At 39.0% G+C, this 23,112-nt stretch overlaps 1 protein-coding gene across 8 annotated transcripts in view; it reads left to right on the forward strand.

Annotated features, from left to right (window-relative positions):
- Positions 1-23,112, forward strand: part of FBXW11 (F-box and WD repeat domain containing 11) — a 168,370-nt gene that overhangs the window by 122,928 nt on the left and 22,330 nt on the right. For all 8 annotated transcript variants that reach the window (XM_045027667.1, XM_045027668.1, XM_045027674.1 and 5 more), the window contains 2 exons: positions 11,388-11,574; positions 12,503-12,593. In XM_045027667.1, coding sequence (XP_044883602.1) covers positions 11,388-11,574; positions 12,503-12,593 — 278 coding nt within the window. The remainder of the gene's footprint in view (positions 1-11,387; positions 11,575-12,502; positions 12,594-23,112) is intronic.

Genomic DNA, 23,112 nt, shown 5'->3' on the forward strand with positions numbered 1-23,112 from the left:
CATCTGCCACCACTGAAAAGAGCCTACCTCCATCCTCTTTGGAACCCGCCTTCAGGTAGTTGAAGGCTATCAAATCCCCCCTCACTCTTCTCTTCTGCAGACTAAATAACTCCAGTTCCCTCAGCCTCTCCTTAAGTCATGTGCCCCAGCCCCCTAATCATTTTTATTGCCCTCCTTTGGACTCTTTCCAATTTGTCCACATCCTTTCTGTAGAAGGGGGACCAAAACTCGACACAATACTCCAGGTGTGGCCTCACCAGTGCCAAATAGAGGGGAATAATCACTTCCTTGGATCTGCTGGCAATGCTCCTACTAATACAGCCCAATATGCTGTTGGCCTTCTTGGCAACAAGGGCACACTGCTGACTCATATCCAGCTTCTAGTCCACTGTAATCCCCAGGTCCTTTTCTGCAGAACTGCCACTTAGCCAGTCAGTCCCCAGCCTGTAGCAGTGCATGGGATTCTTCTGTCCTAAGAGCAGGACTCTGCACTTGTCCTTGTTGAATCTCATCAGAGTTCTTTTGGCCCAATCCTCCAATTTGTCTAGGTCACTCTGGACCCTGTCCCTACCCTCCAGCATATCTACCTCTCCTCCCAGTTTAGTGTCATCTGTGAACTTGCTGATGGTGCAGTTCATCCCGTCATAAATAAAGATGTTGAACAAAACTGGCTCCGCTTGATACTGGCTGCCAACTAGACATCGAGCCATTGATCACTACCCATTGAGCCCAACAATCTAGCCAGCTTTCTGTTCACCTTATAGTCCATTCATCCAATCCATACTTCTTTAACTTGCTTGCAAGAAAGCTGTGGGAGATCGTATCAAAAGCTTTGCTAAAGTCAAGATATATCAGGCTGTCTGATTTTTAGGGTTATATTTCTTTGACAAATGGAATGTGTTGAAACTTTTGTATAATTTAAGCATTTTTTAGATTAAGACTTAAAATTTCAGGAAGGAGACTTTTTATGAAGCTTATAATGATTTTGTTTTTTCTATCCATTGAAATATCATTACTCTACCAAATTTGAAACGTTAAGTAGCTTTGGACACTGACTTTTACAAGTGACAATTTTCAAAGGTTCATTTTTTTTAATCACCATTATTTGAAAACTAGGTATGAGTTTCCATCATTCAAGTTGACACATTAAAAATGGAGAGATGGATGTTGAGATGGAAAGATGGTTTCCTTACTACTGTTAGTTTCATCAGCTCACTTCACTCTGATTTAGTAATCTAATGATCTATTCATCACTGAATTATTTTTTAAAAAGTCTTGCTTTCACAAGAAAATGCAATTAGAAGAAATTGCAAAACCAAAAACATTGTTTTTAAAAAGTTAAAATTGCTAAATATAATGTAAATATGACATCACTTAAAAACCCCAAGTGATTAAAAGAAAGAAATGTCTAAAGACCTCACAAATGTCTACCTAAATAATGAATATAAATAAACATGTATTCGAATAAAGTAAAAGGAAATGCATATTTCATCACTGCATAACAAACTTACCTATGATCAAAATGCTATTCCATCTTTAACCTCAAAATTTAAACCCCATACACTTGTCTGAAAGCATGTGCTTTCAGAACCTGACATGCTTTCGCAACCCCATTCTCTGAGTGTCTCTAAACTTCTGACTGTTAGAAACTGGTACTGGATGATGAGATGGATCACTCAATAAATTGCCCTGTTCTGTCCATTCCCTCTGAAGCATCTGGCAGTACCCACTGCTGGAAGACAGGATACCGGGCCAGATGGACCATTGGTCTGGCCCAGTATGGCCATTCTTATATTCTTATAAGAAAGGGATTTAGGGGTTATAGTGGACCACAAGCTAAATATGAGTCAACAGTGTGATGCTGTTGCAAAAAAGCAAACATGATTCTGGGATGCATTAACAGGTGTGTGGTGAGCAAGACACAAGAAGTCATTCTTCCGCTCTACTCTGCATTGGTTAGGCCTCAACTGGAGTATTGTGTCCAGTTCTGGGCACCGCATTTCAAGAAAGATGTGGAGAAATTGGAGAGGGTCCAGAGAAGAGCAACAAGAATGATTAAAGGTCTAGAGAACATGACCTATGAAGGAAGGCTGAAAGAATTGGGTTTGTTTAGTTTGGAAAAGTGAAGACTGAGAGGGAACATGATAGCAGTTTTCAGTTATCTAAAAGGGTGTCATAAGGAGGAGGGAGAAAACTTGTTCATCTTAGCCTCTAAAGGTAGAACAAGAAGCAATGGGCTTAAACTGCAGCAAGGGAGGTTTAGGTTGGACATTAGGAAAAAGTTCCTGTCAGGGTGCTTAAACACTGGATTAAATTGCCTAGGGAGGTTGTGGAATCTCCATCTCTGGAGCTATTTTAAGAGTAGGTTAGATAAATGTCTATCAGGGATGGTCTAGACAGTATTTGGTCCTGCCATGAGGTCAGGGGACTGGACTCGATGACCTCTCGAGGTCCCTTCCAGTCCTAGAATCTATATATAAATTACATATGCACATGCTACATATGAGATTCATTAGCAGTTTGATACACTTTAAATATAGCGTTTTCTCAGATGAGTTTTTATACTGGATGATTATGTGGGCAGTGTAAAATCTATGAGGCTTTTGGTTTTTATATGCTTTTGAGTTTTTGAGTGATAAGTCCATTGTTCGCATTTAACAGCCTTAACTGATTTTGAAAACAGTGTTTTTTCCTTTTGGAAAAGTCTCTGAGTTTGTTCAAGCTCAGTTTTAAAATATTTGTGCCATTGAGAAAACAACAACCATAGAAGGGGCTTCAAAATTAATTCATACTTGCATTTATTCAGTGTTTTTCCTGTACAAGATAGTATAAGCACATTGAACTAGTAATAAAACATTTTCACATTTGCTGAGCTCATGCTATTAAAATGTAATTTATTTCAGTAGCTAAAACAGTTAACTATAGCTCTACAGAACATAAAATAACAAAGGCAAATATTCCAGTTTATTTTAGAGGGAATAATTATTTCGTTTATCACCAGGAGATGGCAGTAAGAGATAAATTTATAAGATTTAGCTTTTATGCTAACTTAATATGAACTTTCATAATAGGCCCTGTCACTTTTTTCCATTTGGAATTATTTCTCTACGTTTGACATTCTGAAGGAAGATGCATTTCATGCCATTTTTGAAAGACTGGCACTTGATCACATTGCTCAAAAACGTAAAGTAAATCAATGTCTGCAGTATGTCTGTGGTATATAGTTGAATAATTGCTGGATTAACTTCAATTATACGTTAGTTTAAGGTTAATCATAAAGTTACTAACACCCCCGCATCCCAAAGAGAAAAATACAGTGTTCAAATGGAACATATGTAAACCTTTACCTTTTTATTGTGTTAACTTGCAAAGTATTGCCTTTTTTTCTTAAACATTCAGTCAGGAGAGAAACTCTGATCCATATCTGTTCCTGCTTGCATGTAGATTTGGTTACAAACTCCCCCCACCGTAAGAGTTGAAGTCAAAACAAGTGGTGTTCTGCAGGGCAAAATTGTAATTTTAAAAATGTGCCTGTTTTACCACTAAACCAGTAGTGTCCCCTTTAACTTATTTCAATCTCTTGTTCTTACCTGGTAATCATTGATCACCTGGACTATGCATCCTAGCAGGGCCGGCTCCAGGCACCAGCGAAGGAAGCAGGTGCTTGTGGCAACTAATGGAAAGGGGCGGCAGTGCATCTGCTGTGGGGGCGGCACACGTTCGGAGCGGCGGCGGCACTTTGGCAGCAACCCAATCGGCCTGCTCCGGATCGGTGGCACTTCGGAGGCGGATCCTTCACTCGCTGTCTTGCTCCTCAGCAGCACTTCGGTGGCAGCTTGATCGGGTTCTCCCCCCCCCCCGCTTGCGGCGGCAAAAAAGCTGGAGCCGGCACTGCATCCTAGACATGTTGAGCAGCCTTGCATGATTTTCTATTTACTCACCTGTTAGTAATTGTTCTCGTAGGTGAGTGCAGTACCATTGCTGCGTGATTGAGAATGAGGGGTTGTAATGGTAAAGGGAGCATTTAGCTTTTGCAGTAAGCTTTATTAACCAGGGTTTGGAAAATCCACTTATCAGTGACAAGTAGGAAACTTTTTCAGGCATCAACTTTTGCAGAATCTAAGCTTTCATTTTAAAAAAAGTTCTAGTTCTTGTGGTTGTGACGATAGCCTTCCACTGTGAACCTAGTGTAACTGATGCATTATATTTTTCCTGAGTCTGCAGACAGCTCCAGTGCCTCTGTTCTTTTTCAAGCTGCAGTTGGTAGAAAAGTACCCTTATGGTAGAAAGGAAAGATAACATTTCTATAGTTTACATTGGAAAATAACTGGAGTTTTGGAAGTACAGATTGACAAATTCAGAATTTGCAGATCTGCTGATGCTGTAAAAAGCTAATTATGTGGACTCCAGAATCATTTAGCTTATTTAAAAAATGACTTCTAGAGGCAAGATTATCTTCTGGTCCAGCAGTTTAATGTACTTTAGCATTATTATAATTGAAGTTTAGTTCCTTCAGAACACTAGGTTATGCTCTTCGTGATCTATTGCAAAGAATGTTCTGTAGACTTAAGGTTTTACAGTTAATCCCAAAGTTTTTGTATTTAGTATTGTTGCAGGGTGTGATACTAAATTATCAGCTAAACAGAGCTATATCACCTTTTAATTGTATGTGGATTCATTGCTTACCTAACCATTTATCTAAATACTAACACTGTTAGGTGCGTTAACATCTTTACCCTGTATTTTTGTAGAATTACAGGGGTAGAGAAAACTAAGCAAGTAATTTGGAGAGCAGATCAGTGCGTGGGACCTGGAGCAGGGGCTGTATAGAGGCTTTTGGGATGAAAACGATACAGTGGAATGGGAGCTTGGGAACTTTTTGTTTACCCAGTAGTCCCTATGTTACAGTATTGGTGTAAAAGGATTAATTGCCAAATCCAGTGCTCCATTCACTTTGGGAGCTATTAATGCTAATGTAAAAAGGATTTTATTTTTCCTTTGTCAAATGTTGATTTGCTTGTCCTATGTGTTGGGGATGGTTAGTATCGTGTGTTGAGAATATGGCATTTAATTAATTTATTTGACACTAGATGTAGTTGTTCTGTATAAGTACTGATAAGGCTATTGATTTGAGCTTGTTAAAAGTTGACTTAAGTAGCGATGTTTAACTAGCAGTTTTCTACTAAAATCTCAAGAAAAAAAATTACAACTATATTAAATGTTTCCCTTCTAAGATACAGGTGTATTTCCCCTTTCCTCCTACACCTCCCACAGCATCAAAATCTGAAAACAGTCCAGTCAATACAGCTTTATTGCCTTCCTTATTTTTAGCCTGTGAAGATGTTCTTATTGTTTGCCACAAATTACTACATTTGATTTCACTATATCAGATCAGTTATTTTAAAATAACTTTTTAAATGACCACTTCATGATTTGAATTTTCTTTAAAAAAAAAAACAAACAAAAAAAAACACCTAATGAAATAAGAGCACAATCAAATGATAGAACTGTCTTTTAGCAAAATTGTCCTAACGAAAAGCAGGATTTAGAAAATTAGAATTGCAATATGTACTAGAATTAGTGGGACAGGTGCAGGTTAGAAGAACAAGTTTACCATAATGATCATGCTATATCAGACACCTCAAATGTCTACTTAAATATGCTGACATAGCAGGTGCTATTGGTGAAGTCCTGATAATTGATCAGTGAAGATCCAAAATCAGAAAGGGAATTGCCATTTTGGAGGCAATGAAAGTTGGGAACCTCTGACTGAAAAAGGCTTGCTTGTTTGAACTTGGTGATATAGGAAAGATAGGAGGACGAATAGTAAAAGGCCAGTATGGCTGCATCAGGAATTCTTTAATGATCTGAAAATGAAAAAGGAATCCTACAAAACATGGAAACATGGATGAATTGCTGAGGAGTACAAAGAATAGCACAAGCATATAGTGACAAAATCAGGCTATGGCACAAAATGAGTTACACCTAGCAAGGGACATAAAAAGCTCTTTAAATACATGAGGAGCAAGAGAAAGATGAGGGAAAGTGTAGGTCGTTTACTTAGCAGGGAAGGAGAGCTAATAACTGATGACATGAAGATGGCTAAGATGTTTAATACCTCTCTTGCATCAGTCTTCACTAAAAAGATGAATGGTGTCCAGATACTCAACACAATTAATATTAACAACCAGGGCGAAGAATTGATAACTAAAATAGGGAGAGACCAGGTTAAAGAATATTTAGATAAGTTACATGTATTCAAGTCAGCAGGGTACTTAAGGAACTAGCTGAAGCAATCTCGGAAGTGTTAGCATTTATTTTATGCAGGTCAAACATAGTACCTGTTTTAAAGGAGAACAAAGGCGAACCAGGGAATTACATACTGGTCAACGGAACTTCAATACCTGGATAGATACTGGAACAAATTATTAATCAATTTGTAAGCGCCAAGAGGCTAATAGGGTTATAAGGTATAGCCAGCATGGATTTGTCAAGAACAAATCCATGCCAAATCAACCTAATTGCCTTCTTTGACAGGGTTACTGACCTAGTGGATGAAAAAACCACCCCCCGAGCAATGTAAGTTACATCGACTTAAGCGGTAGTATAGACAATCCCTTTGTAAATTAAGAAAAGGTAATTGAGTATTAGTTATTCTACTCCATTCATTTGAATGGCGTTTTTAAATACAAGACAATTATAATGGCTCATGGTTCATTGTCTTGAGCCTGTCATCTTAAAGCAAATATTGAATGATTTACACTAGTAGCAATATTTATAAGAAATCTTTACAGCTAGACCAAACGCAAAAGCAGTCCATATTCTTAAGACTAAGTTAAACTCGAATGTTGCAGTAAGATTAATTGGACCAAAAATAAATGCAACGTTGAGGAGTTTGATCGTTTAGTTTGAGAACCTTCAGCATCCTATCTCCAAGGATACAGGTAACTATCCACAGGATGTCACCAGAGAATCATTTTGCCTTAGCTACTGTATCATAAATCCCAGAACTGGGTAACCCTCTTTATCTTGGCTTTATAAAGGCAGCGTAATATTGCAATTTAAATACCTCTAACTACACAGAGAACAGATACTATTCCAGCATCATCTCTTCAGAGATAGTTCAGTAAGTTTGCACCAGTGCTCCTGATGGCAAAAATGGTACTCCATTAGTAAGGTTATGATTTTGTCAGTTATTTTTAGTAAGTCACAGACAGGTTACAGGCAGTAAGTAAAAGTTGATGGAAGCCGACAACCTGCCCGTGACTTTTACTAAAAATAACCGTCGGGGGCCCTGACTGAGAGCCCAAGTGTGGGGGGGGGGGTAGTGGGGGTTGTGATGGAGGGAGAATGACACACGACTGACCGTTCCTACTGCTGCTGGGGTGGGGGAGGACAGCTCCAACTCCAGCCATGGCTGCTGTGGGGGACAGCTCTGGCCATTGGGGAAGTAGGGAAGAACAGCTCCGGGTCCAGGCCCCAGCCAGAGAGGGAGGGGGAGTACACACAACACAGTTCTGGCACCAGCCCACAGCTGTGAGCAGCGGGGGAGAGGGGAGCTCCAGCCTCAGCCACTCCAGCAGGGGATGAAGCCAAAGAGGTCACTGGGCCCATTAAAGTCTCAGAATCTGTGATTAAATCGTATCCTTTACCATCAGATTCTGACAAACCTAAACTTCTGGGCCCAAAGAGAGACTTTAGCAATGCCATTTTTATGACAATGGAGTCAAGAGACTCACAAGTAAAGCAAAATTATACCAAATGAGAGCCCATTGGCAGTGCTCCCTTCTTTGGCTGCAAGAGATGCCAGAAGCCATATCAAGAAAATGTTTCTCTGTATTTCTCAGTCTGTTCCCTAGAGTTACAAGTTTCCAGATCAGTTACTCAAATATTGGCTTGACCAGGGAAGTTAATGCATTTATTCAGCAATTGAGAGAAGACATTCTTCCAGGTGGTCGTTGTTTTCTAATTACACTTGCTGAGGTCATGCACTCTGCAGCAGATGTAATTATATTCTGAGAACATTAATTTCTAGCTTGAAACTCTGATTACTGGAAGAGGCATATTGAAATGGCTGCATTTTTAGACCACTGCTTGGATACAACTTGTAGATCAACTACTTTCTCTAGCCCAAGTCCAAACACACAAATATCCACAATCTAGCCCACCTGCTCAGGCAGATGCAGGTCATTGTTCTGTACCATGTTCCCTCATAACAGAACCCATCAGATAAGGTAATCTTTATTCTACAGCTGGACTAGAATGTTAAACTTCTAGATGTTTTGGGTAATGTCAGTGATACATACAACTCCACTGAAGTCAGTGGAGATGCACCCAATGGTTTTCCAATAGATCAGTGTATTTGATTATTTATATGGGGTGCTGCATGCATTCCCTTATGCACCTTTAGTCTAAATATTAATTTATGTCAGGAGTACTAGCTAGTAAGCAGATTGAGCTCATTTAAAGTTGAACAAAGGTAGAAACAATGTAGACAGCAGGTCAGGGATATATATTCAGATTAACCTTTAAAAGAATTAGGATCCAACTTTCAGAAGAATATGCACACTTAAGCTTCATTGGTGGGTTGGTGAAAAGGCCTACTGAGCGAGGGCCATCACTCGTACACTGGGAAATCACTGTTAGGTCCATTACTCAATTCAAAGAGCCTGGATTTTTGCCATCTTAAAAATAGCACTAGTCAGAGAATTCAAGTATAGATACCTTAGTTTTAGCAGATAGTATATGTCAAGGATTTCTTTGCCAAGTGTAAAAGCTTCTGGGTGACAACTTTTTTCACTTGCTACTGTACCTCTTGATGACCTAGTTTAAACCTAGTAATGAAAACAGTATTAATTTAAGAAGAGATCTATTTAAGAATGTTTCTATAGAGTCCTTCACTGAACTGCATATTAGTTAGACAAGCCCTGTGGAAATTAATGAATGGTGAAGGGAAGAGAGGAAATTGCAGAAGAAATGGCTATTGAGCAGTTTTAAATGATATCCATGCAATCAAGAATCAATAACAAAGCACTTTCTAAAGATGATGATACAGATTTTGCAGCTACCAAGTCAAATTAGGTTTATCCAAATTCTTCTGTATAAATTATAGAATCATAGAAATGTACGTCTGGAAGGGACAGACAGGTCAAGTCCAGCCTCCTGAGTTGAGGCAAGATTAGTAGCCCTGGACCATCCTTGGCATGTGTTTGTCCAACCTGCTCTTAAAAACTTCCAGTGAGGGGATTCTACAGCCTCCCTTGGAAGCCTAATAAGGAAGTTTAACTATCCTTAACCTTAAAGTTTTTCCTAATATCTAAAATGTATTACTACTTGTCCTACCTTCAGTTGACATGCAGAACAATTTATCACCATCCCCTTTAGAACAGACCTTAACAAATCTGAAGACTTATAAGTCCCCCTCAATACTGCCTTTCCTCAAGATTAAACACACCCAGGTTTTTTTTGTAACTTTTCCTCATAGGTCAGGTTTTCCAAACCTTCTACCATTTTTGTTACTCCTCTTATGGACTCTCTCCAATTTATCCACATCTTTCCTAAAGTGTCATGCCCAGAACTGGACACAGTACATCAGCGCCACTGCAGCGCAGTAGTGAAGACAAGGCTAAAGTGTGTGCTCTCTTTGGTATATGGTTAAGAACCCTTAGCTTCTGAAGTAAGTTCAGGAGTGGTCATGCAGCATGTTCTCAGGTTGTGGTAACAGCTTAATGGAAGAGGCGTTTAACCTTGACATTAGAAAGTGGAGAACTCTTGTGAGAACTCCTGTTCTCACAGGGGTTTGAACAAGAAATTTTTTGGTGGCCTTAGAGTGCGGCCACCAACTCTTACTGCTGGCTGCGCTGACAATTTTTCCTAAAATACTTAATTTACTTTAGGAAAAACAAATAAGCACACGTACAAATAATTGTAATTTATGTAGGGTTTTTTTTCAGACTCAGTAATAAAAATAATGTACAGTTTTCTCTATTCTTTACTGGACCTAAACAGAATAGAAACAAAATAAGATGCTTTGCACGTTCTTCTCTTTTTTTTGTTTATTTTGAGTTGCTGTTTTCTTTTTTTGACTTCCTAGCTAGTAAGTCTGCTCCTGTGAAAACTGATATTTGTAGATTTTTTTTTTTAATATTGTTTTTCACAGCAGACTTACTCAGGCCTGGCAAGCCGGATGATAAATTAAGCTCTGAATAGAGAGGTGTGGGTAGTGAGGCAGCAGGGGCCAGGGGCAATGGATGGCTGGGGAAGGGAGTCGAGGGGGGGAAGAGTTGAGCCTGGGGCCGGAGCCCAAAGCCCCGTGACTGGTGGATGGAGCCTGAAGCTCTGTGGCTGGAACCCAAAGCCCCATGGCCAGAGCCTGCTGCCCAACGCCCCAGGGCTGAAGCCGGAAGCCTGAGCCCCACTGCCTCCGGGAAAGGGGAGAACTTATGCTGGCTGTCTGCTCCTCTTGTGTTTGTGGCTCCAGAGGGGGACAGGGCCCAACCCCTACTGGTGGCCCCCAGGAAGGGGTTAATGCTTTGCTGCTCCCCCCTCCTCTCCAATCACTGCCCAAGAGGCTGTAGCCACAAGAAGAAAACCCTAATGGCCACAGTGGCCACATTTGAGAAACACTGTTCTACAGCATCCTTTCCAATACCTCTCCTGACCATCTCACAATTATATGTCTGCATTTGCTCAAGAGGAATCTGATCATATACTGTGTTCATTTACTCTACATTGTCAGGGTAGGAGTTAATCATAAAAAGGAAGAATGGTAAGAGAAGTGAAATATGAAATGTTTCATTTGTGTTGTCATTTAGCAAACTCTAATATTCTGAAAGAGTTCAGCATTCCTGCCCCGCATCAGTGGTGGAATTAATATGGAGCAGAAAAAGAGCTGCAGAATAATTGTTGTGCTATTAATGCACGGTGGTGAATTCTGGTTTACTTTCATAGCCCAGCTTTCTTAGAGTGGAATTCTGGTATGCAAAAGATGTTAGAAATAGAGAATAAAGAATTATTAATTTGTTCAAAATGTTGCTTCTTGTGTCAGTTTGAATTCAGTGCTTCCTTACTGGTAGTTGTATTTTCTTATCTAACTTCTAAGCTTAATTTTCAGTGCAGTTGATGTGTTTTTTTCAGGTTATTAATACTTTATTTTCAAGTTTGATTTGTTAGATCATAATGCCACTTTATTTTCTTGTGTAGTGTTAGGTAATTTATCCATAATGATACAGCATTAAGCCCTTCTATAAAACAAATATTTGTGTTAGTACTGCTCTAGTTCCTTAAGTAGAACCACGTTATCTTTTTCCTGAGTGTACCACACAAGCTGAGATCATTTAGTGGTTTACTGTCAAGACTGACATTCTGATTGTCCTTATTTTTTGTAGAGCAAGGCTTAGATCACATAGCAGAAAATATCCTTTCCTATCTTGATGCCAGATCACTCTGTGCAGCAGAGCTGGTGTGTAAGGAATGGCAGAGAGTCATCTCTGAGGGAATGCTATGGAAGAAATTGATTGAGAGAATGGTGCGCACTGATCCATTGTGGAAAGGGCTCTCTGAAAGAAGAGGTTGGTAAGTACCACTGCAGAATGTAAACTAATTCACCCAGCTTTGTAGGCTATTCGTAACAAGTGACCCTAATCCAGTGTTCTGCCAAAAGGTAAATTTATGGTATTGTTAGTCCTCGTAAATCTTCTGTGGAGAAGTGTGGGGGTGGTTAGGATAGATGGGAGGGGGGCATAAGTTGTATTCAAAATCTGTCCTTGTTTAACCTGCTCCCTTTTTCTTCAGATATCTTGCTCAATTTCCCTACCCACCTCATTGCTTTTCACTTTTTGAGTTCTTATGGTAAATTTTACTCTGCAAAGTCTCAATGTAGCAGTTTTTGCATATTTATCCATATTACCTCTGAACTGTAATGTGCAACACTAAATACAGAAAGCTACTCAATATGCTTGTTAGGTACTTTGTCAAGTGAAATATTACCACTTAAAATTTTGCGAAATGGCTAATTAGAATTCAGAAAGAATTCAAAGAATTCATTTCTTTCCTGGTAATATGTTGTTCCAGATTTGGGAAAACTGGGGTTTTCCATCTTTTGCAAATCGAGAGGGAGGTTCCTCAGTGTGTTTTTCCTCTGTACTGTGCTCTGTAATAGCATGCCCATGAAACTGCAAACTCTGCCTCAAGACCTGTCAAAGGTGGGAAACCCAGCAATCTAAAAAAGCCTGTCAAAATAGCAAATCCCTATTTACCGAACACAATGAAAGAAAAAGATTTCCTTTTCTGAATCTCAAACATTTTTAAATACAGCCGTTATTGAGGTGTATAGTCCTTTAGATATTCTTTTGCATGAGTTAACTGACTTTAAGGTATCAAAAGTATTGTTTGAGAATGTATATGCTAAGTTTTAGCTTGGTGCAGAGTTATCCATCGTGCAGGGATCTTTGGTTTAGTATGTCATACTGGAAAATATAACTTTTTTTTTGTTCTTTGTTAGGGATCAGTACTTGTTTAAAAACAGACCCACAGATGGCCCCCCAAATTCATTTTACAGGTCATTATACCCAAAGATAATACAGGATATAGAGGTAAGTTTTCCAACACAACTTTTTCAATGCAAATAACTTTTTGAAGCTAGTACATTTTCCTGATAGTTTGTTACTCTGATATGTATTCCTGAACAGTATGTTTTAAAATAATATGTATTATGTAATTGATTACACTATTTCTAGTACTAATTCTAATTTGCCAGGAAAATGCAGTAAATATGTGCAGTAATTTATTGGATAGAGTAAATACAATATGAAGGTAACTTGTTAATGTCAACGTTAAAAGCATGTTTCTTTTTCTGAAAGTCTTTGGGACTTTTCAGAAATGAATTGTGAAGTCTGACTTAACAGAATTATAATATTTAATAGTCTCGTGCACCCCAAGACAATCAATGCCTACTGTATAACCAGATTTTCTATATAATTTAATTATCCTAACTTTTAAAAAAAGTTCAGATTTAAACATCTAATATTAAACATTAAAATATCAAGATCTATTTAATATTTTCATTTCCCCCCCTTAATTTTAAGAGACTCAAGATAACAAATATAGCTGTCCTTAAAAGGAGTGCAGAATTTTGTTGTCTTTCTTGAATGACTGTAGTAAGAGTCTACAATATGGTTATAACATAAAGTGCGTTTTAGGGATAAAGATGAGGCAGAAATGGCTTTGTTTGGCAATGTGATATTTTGCTTACCTTGCAAAAGAGCTACAAAGTTATGGCTTATTTACTTTTCAACATATGTTTTTGACAGATTAAGGTCATCTTGGTGTTCACATATTAGAAGAAAAGCTTAGTCTTGTCCAGTTAGCTATGTATCTGCCATAAAAATGTGTTCCTTAGACCAAAAACTGTAATGCATTTATTTCAGCCAGGTGATGGACATAAAAGTTATTGGTCCAAAATTCATTAGTGGAGAAACATGTGTTTGTTGGTTAAGGCAGATGTGAACTAATGGAATCATTCTGTTATGGCAAATGTGAGCTTGTATGGCTGGCACTTCATGAACAAAATTACTCAAAACTCCAACCTGTCTGTAAAATTTAGCTGCCTCACAAATCAACTCTAACCCTCATTTTCAAATATATATTTTAATAAGCTACTGATAACAATTCAAATGATTTTTTCAAGTATAAATCTGAACATAAAATAAAGCCTAAGCAAAATAAAATCCGCTATGATATTAGTACTTGTTGGTTGTGCACCATACACTTTTACATACTTGTGTGGTGAGATAGCTTGTTTTATCCTTTTCTCTTCTGCATACAAGTTCTGTTAGCATGATTGAAGTTGGTTTCCTGAAATAAGATCCTTCTGGTATTGGTTAACCCTTACTTTGCTGTGATTGGCACCTGGCTTAGGCAGCAGGCTTCCCTCCATTGCTTCAGTTTTATTTCTTGCTGGAGCCCCCTTCTCCAGTAGTAAGGGCCAGATCTTGTTCCCATTTAAGTAAGTAGCAAAAATAGCAGTATTTGGGCCTAAAAATTCTTTTACTACTTGCATCCTTTGTGCATCTTTGTTATTGGCCAGAGTTAGAGATATGAAGGTTTTGAAACTGATTATCCTAACTGACAGGGAATGAACAGCCATAAAAGCCGGAAAAAAAGCGAAACCCCCAAAACCTACCGTGACATCTGATTGAATATAAAAAATAATAATAATAATAAAAAATCCAGCCTTGTGTGTTTTAAGTGACCTTGCAAAGTGAGGGGGCGATATCAGTGAAATCTGTAATTCTGATGGAAACATTTTCTTGTAACTGTACAAGTTTCCGAGAAAATTAAACTTAAGATTGTAAATTCAAAACAGTATCTTAAAAACCCACCTTAATAGACCCCCTGTACTAAAAAAAAATTTTTTTTTTAAATTGATGCCATGGAAATTTTTGAGAATTCACATCTTCAAAACAAAGCCAAAAAAATCCCCAACACAACAAGCAAAAATACTAGGTGTTTCAAAATCTGGAAATGTAGACTCAAAGTATTTTATTGAACTGTAACTCTCCTCCCATAACTGCCATTCAAAATACATTTGGCCCTGTCCTGTCACATCTTTCATTAAATGAGGTTCCTCTGGAATCTGTATAGTACTTGTAAAATGTACAGGGATAAGGTGGCTGTCTGTGACTGAGGCTTCTGTTGGAACAAGGAAACGTGAAAGTGATATGCGGTAGGTATCTGTTTCTCCTGTAGTTTCTTAACTATACTGAGTAGTTGGTTGGGTGTGGCACATTGTGTTGGAGGGCATGTGTGTATAGTAAGTGGGAAGCTGTTGGTGTTGCTGGTATGTCAATGGGCAGAGAAATGGAGGAGAATCTGGCTTTGAAGGTGGTATTTCTGTAGTTGGCAACTGGTACTTACATTCATACGCTGAATATGGAATATAACCTTGCCCTGTAGAAGGTATGGATTGTCTCATTAACTCACGTGAAGGGAGGTTAGCATACAGGATCAGAGTTAAGGTGCTTTAGAGAACCTTAACTCTTGCATTTCTATTCTTTCATAACGTTTTGGTGTTTTGCAGGTATCCTTAACTTAAAATGTCCTGGCCTTCTAATGCTTGGTGTCTGTAAAATAAAATGTTCTATCAAGTCTTTCCCCAAAGTTACTGATATAAACTTACAACCATAATTCCATTTTAACGTTGACTTTTCTCTGGGACTCCTTAGGGCTTTGAAAGAGGTAGCTTGATCAGTCAAGGGCTTTTTAAGTTAGGAGACAAAGATATGACATCTGAAGAAGTGGGTATTCACCCACGGAAGCTCATGCTGCAAAACGTCTGTTAGTCTATAAGGTGCCACAGGATTCTTTGCTGCTTTTAAAGATATGACAAGATCCAATGTCTGAATACTGAAGCTGGACAGAGTCAGACTTAGAAATAAGGCATAAATTTTTAACAGTCAAGGCAATTAACCATTGAAACAGCTTTCTTAAGGATTTTGTGGCTTCTCCACCTCCTGACATCTTTAAATCAAGATTAGCGGTCTCTCTAAAAGAGATGCTCCGTCTCAATCACAAGTTACGGGCTTGATGTAGGAATCACTGGGTGGAATACTAAGTCATAATGTTTATTCAGGATGTCAGACTAGATGATCATAACTGTCCTTTCTGGCCTTAAGATCTGTAAATTTATAAAACACTAGTCTGTACTCTTTACTGGCTGTCAGCAACATCAGGTGAATTCAAGGGGCTGGCTGCCACCCACCAAGCCCCACATGGGAGTTGGCTGCACCAGACACTCATTCCTACTTAACATTCCATCTTTATTTGTCCAGGACACTTAAGCTAACTACTCAAAGGGAGCCAGGTCTTTCAGTTACAGGCTCTCACTCTGGAATTCTCTCTACCCAAAATCAGTGTAAGCCTTAGCTTGTCCATATTCAGGAAACAGGCATGTCTTTGTCCAGACTTCTAAGGATATGAAGTCTCTCTTGTTAAGCCAACTCTCACTTCCAGAATCCCAAGCATTCATCTTATACCAGCAAAATTTTGCTAGTCTTGGTCTTATGAAGTTGCTAATTTGGAGGGGAGACTGTAGATGGGTTGAGAAGTTGTGCAACTTGGGATTTGTTCTCTATGCTCAAATGTTTCTTTTCAATTTAAGCCCTGGGAAATGTTCCCATGTTTCAGATGTTTCCATCCTGGATTAGGATTGATGCTTTTAGTACCCTGAATTTCTTGAGCTAGTAGTCAAGGATTGGATAATTTTTTCTCTTCTAAGGTCCCATCATTTCCAATTCTTCCAATAAATGTCTCTATAAGGTATGATTCATAAGGTCTCTCTCCCTGTGGACTCTCAGAACAAGTTGTTGACAAAGTCCTTCAGTCAAAGTCTGCAACACAAAAAGCCAGCTACAGCACTTTGGGCCCCTTTTCTCTAGGGATTGCTAGCAAAAGGGTGGAGGTAGAGGGGAACAGCCTGATTAAATTTCATCCCCTCCATTCTTGAGTTCTTCAAAAGGTCATGCAGAAAACTGCTGTAAAAATACCAGACTTCATCGTAGGGGCAATTCAGGGTCTGAAGGATTTTCTATCCTTGCTGATTTTTAAAAGCAGTGTTGCTCTCTTACTTTAAACCTTGTTCTATAATATCTACCTGTAATATCATCCTTTGTAAGTTTTGTGATCCCTGCCTTTCCACAGGAACTCTAAATTCAGTATCCATCTTTGGTACACCACTTAAGTTGTTTTCCTGGTGACTATCACATTAGCACTCAGAAGACAAAAACATGTTTTTACAAGACATTTACCTGAAGACCACATTTTTAGTGTAACGAAATGTACATGTTATGACTTATTTCTCACTATCACTATTTCACATGGAAGGAACAAGGATAAACCAGAACCCATTGTTAAACTATTTTAACAACAAAAGGGATTTCATTAATGTATGCAGCTGGTACTAAATTGGGTTATAAGTGAGGATAAGTGCAGTAGAAAAATGGTCTGTCTCCATTGGATTGACTGAATGACAGAATTGAAAAAGTAATCTAAAAACCAAATTGACAATTGGAAGCAAAAATGAGGGATGGATAAAGAGCTAATTTAATTCTTTCCCTTGGGTTCTATTAGCATTTGGGGTCAAAAGTCCATGCAGCTACAAGGTGATAATAGCTGCAAGGTAATACAGCCTATGATTTGGCAAATTGAGGCTCCTTTGCCTCTCTGAAAATTTATTAGTGCCAATATCTGTTCTCTACCAAATACATTTCCAGAATATACTGTCACTTCTGCAATCATTGAATGAGAAGGGACACTTTAGAGATCTGAAACCAAATTCTTGAAAAGAGGCATGCAACTCTCTCCTCCTCTATTGTGAAAAGTTAATGAGGCCAAATATTTAATTAGTTTTTATTTCATAAGAGGTAGTCCAGTAATTTCTGGTGTTTCCAAATCAGTTGTTGCAGAACAGCCAAGCTAAGTACTTTAGGAACTCCCTTAAAGGGAAAACTAGTGTGGTGTTTGAGAGAACCAAATGTGGGGTTGCAAAATTTGTTTGTGTGGAGATCATCTGAGTTTGTCCGGTTAACCCTGTACTTGGAAACAGTCCACAAATATTGTGGTGCAGATAAACTGTTTTAAATGGGCTACAGTAATAGGCAAATTGCCAAATAGGATAAGTTTTTATAGTTTTGATACCACAACTCCAAATCCCTGGACCTCTTCCATATGATCTATGAAGCTGGACTAATATATCCCTTTAGAATTAGCACAAATATAATCTATTCCTCATGGTCTGTCAAGATTATTTGTACATGTTCTTCATATCCTGAAATACATGGGAAGGTCCTTCATCTTGCTTCTGTGGAGACTGTAGTCTGCTTAATTACGATGAGAATATCAAATGAGATTTCCCCCAAAGAATTTAGGAAAGAATGTGGCCAGGCCATCAAATAGACTCCATGTGTTCTTCCAAAAGTTAAGGGAGTTCATATTTAAAAAAATACAAGCTAGCTTTTAAAATCTTGGACATAAGAGTCAAAACATGAAGAGGAAAGAGGCTCTTCAGTGGAGTAATTACTAAGATTACGTGGGGAAAGATCTTTACTGTTTGTTTGGTTTTTTTGCCAAAGCTCTACTGTGTAATTTCAAAGGAAATACATTTTTGTAGTAACATTTACAGTATTGGAGTGAGATGACTGAAAATTTGTTGAAAAGTCTGGCCAGCTGTATGCATCCAAGTTATCTTCCTTTGAGAGCTTATCATTAGTGGCAGGTTTTGTAAAGGATAGTTAAGTTTCCTTAAATGAAACTGTTGACAAATAGGGGGGATGCTTGAGTGTGTTTTTAAGCATGTAGGATGTGCTCAGACAACAGCAAGGGTGGGCAAATAAGTATCTAGTTCAATATATTTCTAACTATATTTTTCATGGTGTCACACAGTCATTTATTAAATAGTGATGTTAATCTCAAATGGAAAGCAAAATGTGTAATATAGCCTTTGTTGGATGGTTGTGTACTGTCAGCTGTTCTGTTTATTATTGATGCATATATCATTGCAGCAACTCTCACGCTTGCCCTCCCCATTTTCCTTGCCCTTGGGTTGTAAGGTTTTGGGTTTTTTTTAAATCTCCCCTGGAGAGCTGGAAGGGATTGAATTACGTTGCTCAGGTATCACATTACCAATAAAAAATAAAATCAGTTATTGATCTCTCCCTGCTGTCAAGAAGTCATGACTTCTTATGTCTGGAAGGTGTCATGTTGATTTAATTTCCATGTATTTGAGTTCTTAAATACAAAGTTTCTAGAATCCTTGCTAGGGAATACTTACCTTGATATCTGCTTCTTCCAAAAGGTAGTCTGTGGTCTTTTCAGTTTGCAGTCCTTACCAGGGACAGTATTGCATGATTTGAGCAGCTATCTTTATTTGAATGTAATTTAAATTATTTAAAAGTTCTTACACTGATAGCCAAGCAAAGTGAAATCTGCTTTTCCTGTGCTATCTGTTCAGTGATGTAAACAACAGACCAACGAAAGGTAGATACATAGAATCATAGAAATATAGGACTGGAAGAGACCTCAGTGGGTCACTAGTCCAGTCCCCTGCACTGAGGCAGGACTAAGTATTATCTAGACCATCTCTGACAGGTGTTTGTCTAACCTGTTCTTAAACTTCCAATGACAGAGATTCCACAGCCTCCCTAGGTAATTTATTCTGGAGCTTAGCTACCTTTACAGTTAGGAAGTTTTTCCTGTTGTCTTACCTAAATCTTCCTTACTACAATTAAAGCACATTAATTCTTGTCTTGTCCTCAGTGGTTAAGGAGAACAATTTATCACTCTCCTCTTTATAACAGCCTTTTACATATTTGAAGACTGCTATCTTCTCAAGACTAAGTTCAGTTTTTTCAATCTTTCCTCATAAGTCATGTTTTCTGGACCTTTAATCATTTTTGTTACTCTCCTCTGGACTTTCTCCAGTTTGTCCACATCTTTCCAGAAGTGTGGTGACAAGAGCTGGACACACTACTCCAGTGGAGTCCTTGTTAGTGTGAAGTAGAGTGTCTTGCTTACAACACTGCTGATAATACGTCCCAGAATGATGATCACTTTTTTTTTTGGCAACAGTATTACATGTTGACTCATCTTTAGTTTGTGATCCACTAGAACCCCCAGATCCTTTTCTGCAGTCATGGGCAGTCATTTCCCATTTTGTGTTTGTGCAGTCGATTATTCCTTCCTAAGTGTAGTACTTTGCATTTGTCTGTATTAAATTTCATCTTATTTATTTCAGAACATTTCTCCAGTTTGATCATTTTTAATTTTAATCCTATCCTCCAAAGTGCTTGCAACCCCTCCCAGCTTGGTATCTATCTGCAGACTTTATAAGTGTAGTCTCTATGCAATTATCTAAATCATTTATGAAGCTATTGTATAGAACCAGACCCAGGACAGATCTCTGCAGGACCTCACTCAATATGTCCTTCCAGCATGATTGTAATGGGGGACTTCAGCTACCCAGATATCTGTTGGGAAAATAATACAACAGTATTCTGAATGATTTTGTTAGTTGTTTAAAAAATAACCTCATACCCCTCTTCATCCTGGTTAGGTGGTCTATATTAGATGCCTACCATGACATCACCCTTTTTTACTCCTTGTATCCAGAGACTTTCAACAGGTCTTCCTCCCACTTCTTTCTCAATCTCAGTGCAGGTGTATGCATCTTCGATATTTCTAGCATTCTTCTCCTTCCCAGAGGCTGGGGTAGGTCTACTCACCAATACATTGCTGATGTTCTGCAGTCCCCCGTATTTCTCTCTCTCTCTCTCTCTGGCTAACAGGCTGTAACCCTTTATCTTGTAGTTGTGTAGTAATTTTTTCAAGCCTTCAGATAAGTTTTAATATTTAGGTCTTAAATTCTGCAGAATTTAATAACTTCGGCCCTGATACTCACAAGGTAAAGCTTTTCCACTGTTCTAGTGAGTTGATGAGTGAATTTTTCAGACTCCCTTACCTTTTGCCATATTTTGTCCTCTTCTGATCTTTGAATTTATAATGTAAGCATGATTTACCCAAAATTGAACCAGGCACATGTCATACTCAGCTCTAGCTTGGCTTTCAGCATTATCTCCGTAATTGCTAGCCTTGCTTTATTGCAGACAGTTCTTGAAAGCGTATCTTGATTATCCCGTCCAAGATGATTATTAAAGCAAGACAGGAAGCCTTTGATTCACTCACAGGGAATGTTTTCTGGTACATGTTCAGCAAAGGTGACCTTTGTATGTCTTTATTAAAATTTTAAAAAACTTGCATCTAGATTCAGAATATGATACATCTAAATAAGGACATAAAAACAGAATAATAGAAATTCATTTTGGGGAACGTTACTAAGACACTTAATGAAGTTTTTTACCAAGGTAGTTGTTTCCAGCTCCTGTAAAAGTCATCAGCCTACCTAGCTGATTTCTTACTGTTTTTTATTTTTAATTTAATCTTATGTTCTACAGATTTGTCTATTGAACCTTTATACCAGTGGAGATGTATTTCTTCAATTTATTTTATTGAAGGAGGCAATTGAGATAAAACAACTTTTCATTACTCATAAGGATAAAATGGTTGCAGTCATTTTTCTAAGCTAATCCTTCCCTTTCCTCCTTGACAGTCTCACTTGTATTTTCAGTTAATGGTTTACCCATGATAAAGTGGGAACTTTCTTGGTAAGTAGACCCTAAGCCATCAATTTCTACAGAATATAAGCTTATATTTAAAATAAATTCTCTTGTGTTTGTGAAGAGAACTTTATGAATGTGACCTGATGCATTCATTTAATGAGGCTGCAGGCAGGGCTGTCCCTAGGAGGGTGTGGGGTCTGGGACATAGGTGCTGAGTTTCTATCTGGCAAGCCTGCTCCCCCTGGCCCTGCCCAGGTCCCACCCTCACTCCACCCCTTCCCCCAAGGCCCCTCCCACTTCCCCCCATGCCTCTTCCCCCTCCCCAGCTCTACCGCCTCCCCCAAGCGAGCTGCACCCTTGCTCCCTCTCCCCTCCCACTAGTGTCTCCAGATGCAGTGAAACAGCTGATTGGCAGTAGGCCCTGGGGGGGAGGGAGAGGCACTGATCTGCGGGCCCACCGGTGGGCAGGAGGTGCTGAGGGGGGGGAAGTTGGTAGGGGGGCTCCTTGCTCATCCACATCCTCACAGAGCTGTACCCTAGGGGAGGCTCTGGCTGCAGGCATACAGCTGCTGCTTCTACCTTTCCTAAGCAGTAGCTGAGTGAAAGTGACAACTCTGCTCATTTTCTCGTCTGCTCTTCAGAATCCTGGTGGCAGTGATGCAGCAAGAATCATGTAAATTTAGCTCTGCAGTTGCATAGAAAATTCTACAGGAGAGGGAGACACCAGAGCTACTCAAAGGAGTAAGATTAAAAAAAATTGAGGCTGGGGTAGAATAGTAGAAAGATTCCCAGCAGCCACGAGGTTCTTATGGCTCTAGGCTTGGGGAACAGAGAGGACCCAGAGAATTATAGATCACTCAGTCTAACTTCAGTACCTGGAAACATGCTGGAACAAAGTATTAATCAGTTTGTAAGCACCTAGAAGATAATAGGGTAATACGCAAATGCCAACATGGATTTATCAAGATACAAATCATGCCAAACCCATCTAATTTCTGTCTTTGAGAGGGTTACTGGCCTAGTAGGTAGGGGGGAAGCTGTAGATTTGATGCATCTTTTTTTGTAAGGCTTTTGACACAGTCCCACTTGACATTCTCATAAGCAAACTCAGAAAATGTGGTCTAGATGAAATTACTATAAGATAGGGTGCATAACTTGTTGAAAGACTATATTCAGAGTAATGGTTTGCTGTCAAACTGGGAAGATGTATGTAGTGGTGTCTTGCAGGGGTCTGTCTTGGGTGCAGTACTGGTCAATATTTGCATTAATGACTTGGCTAACGGAGTGGAGAGTATGCTTATAAAATTTTCAGGTGATGCCACAGTGGGAGAGGTCACAAGCACTTTGGAGGACAGGATTAGAATTCAAAAAGACCGTGACAGATTGGAGAGTTGGTCTGAAATCAACAAGATTAAAATCAATAAAGACAAGTGGAAAGTGAAGGAAAAATCAAATGCAAAATGTGGAATAATTAGCTAGGCAATAATACTGCTGAAAAGGAGTTATAGTGGATTATAAATTGAATCTGAGCCAACAATGTGATGCAAATAAAAAGGGCTAATTCATTCTGGGGTGGACTATAAGGTGGATAGAAAGCTGGCTAAATCGTCGGGCTCAACGGGTAGTGATCAATGGCTCCATGTCTAGTTGGCCGCCGGTATCAAGCGGAGTGCCCCAAGGGTTGGTCCTGGGGCCAGTTTTGTTCAGTATCTTCATTTAATGATCTGGAGGATGATGTGGATTGCATCCTCAGCAAGCTTGCGGATGACACTAAACTGAGAGGAGGGGTAGATACACTGGAGGGTAGGGTAGGGATAGGATACAGAGGGACCTGGACAAATTAGAGGAATGGGCCAAAAGAAATCTGATGAGGTTCAACAAGGACAAATGCAGAGTTCTGCACTTGGGATGGAAGAATCCCATGCACTGCTACAGACTAGGG

This window comes from Mauremys mutica, chromosome 8 (genome assembly GCF_020497125.1).
Source record: "Mauremys mutica isolate MM-2020 ecotype Southern chromosome 8, ASM2049712v1, whole genome shotgun sequence".
In the NCBI taxonomy this organism is placed as follows: Eukaryota; Metazoa; Chordata; order Testudines; family Geoemydidae; genus Mauremys; species Mauremys mutica.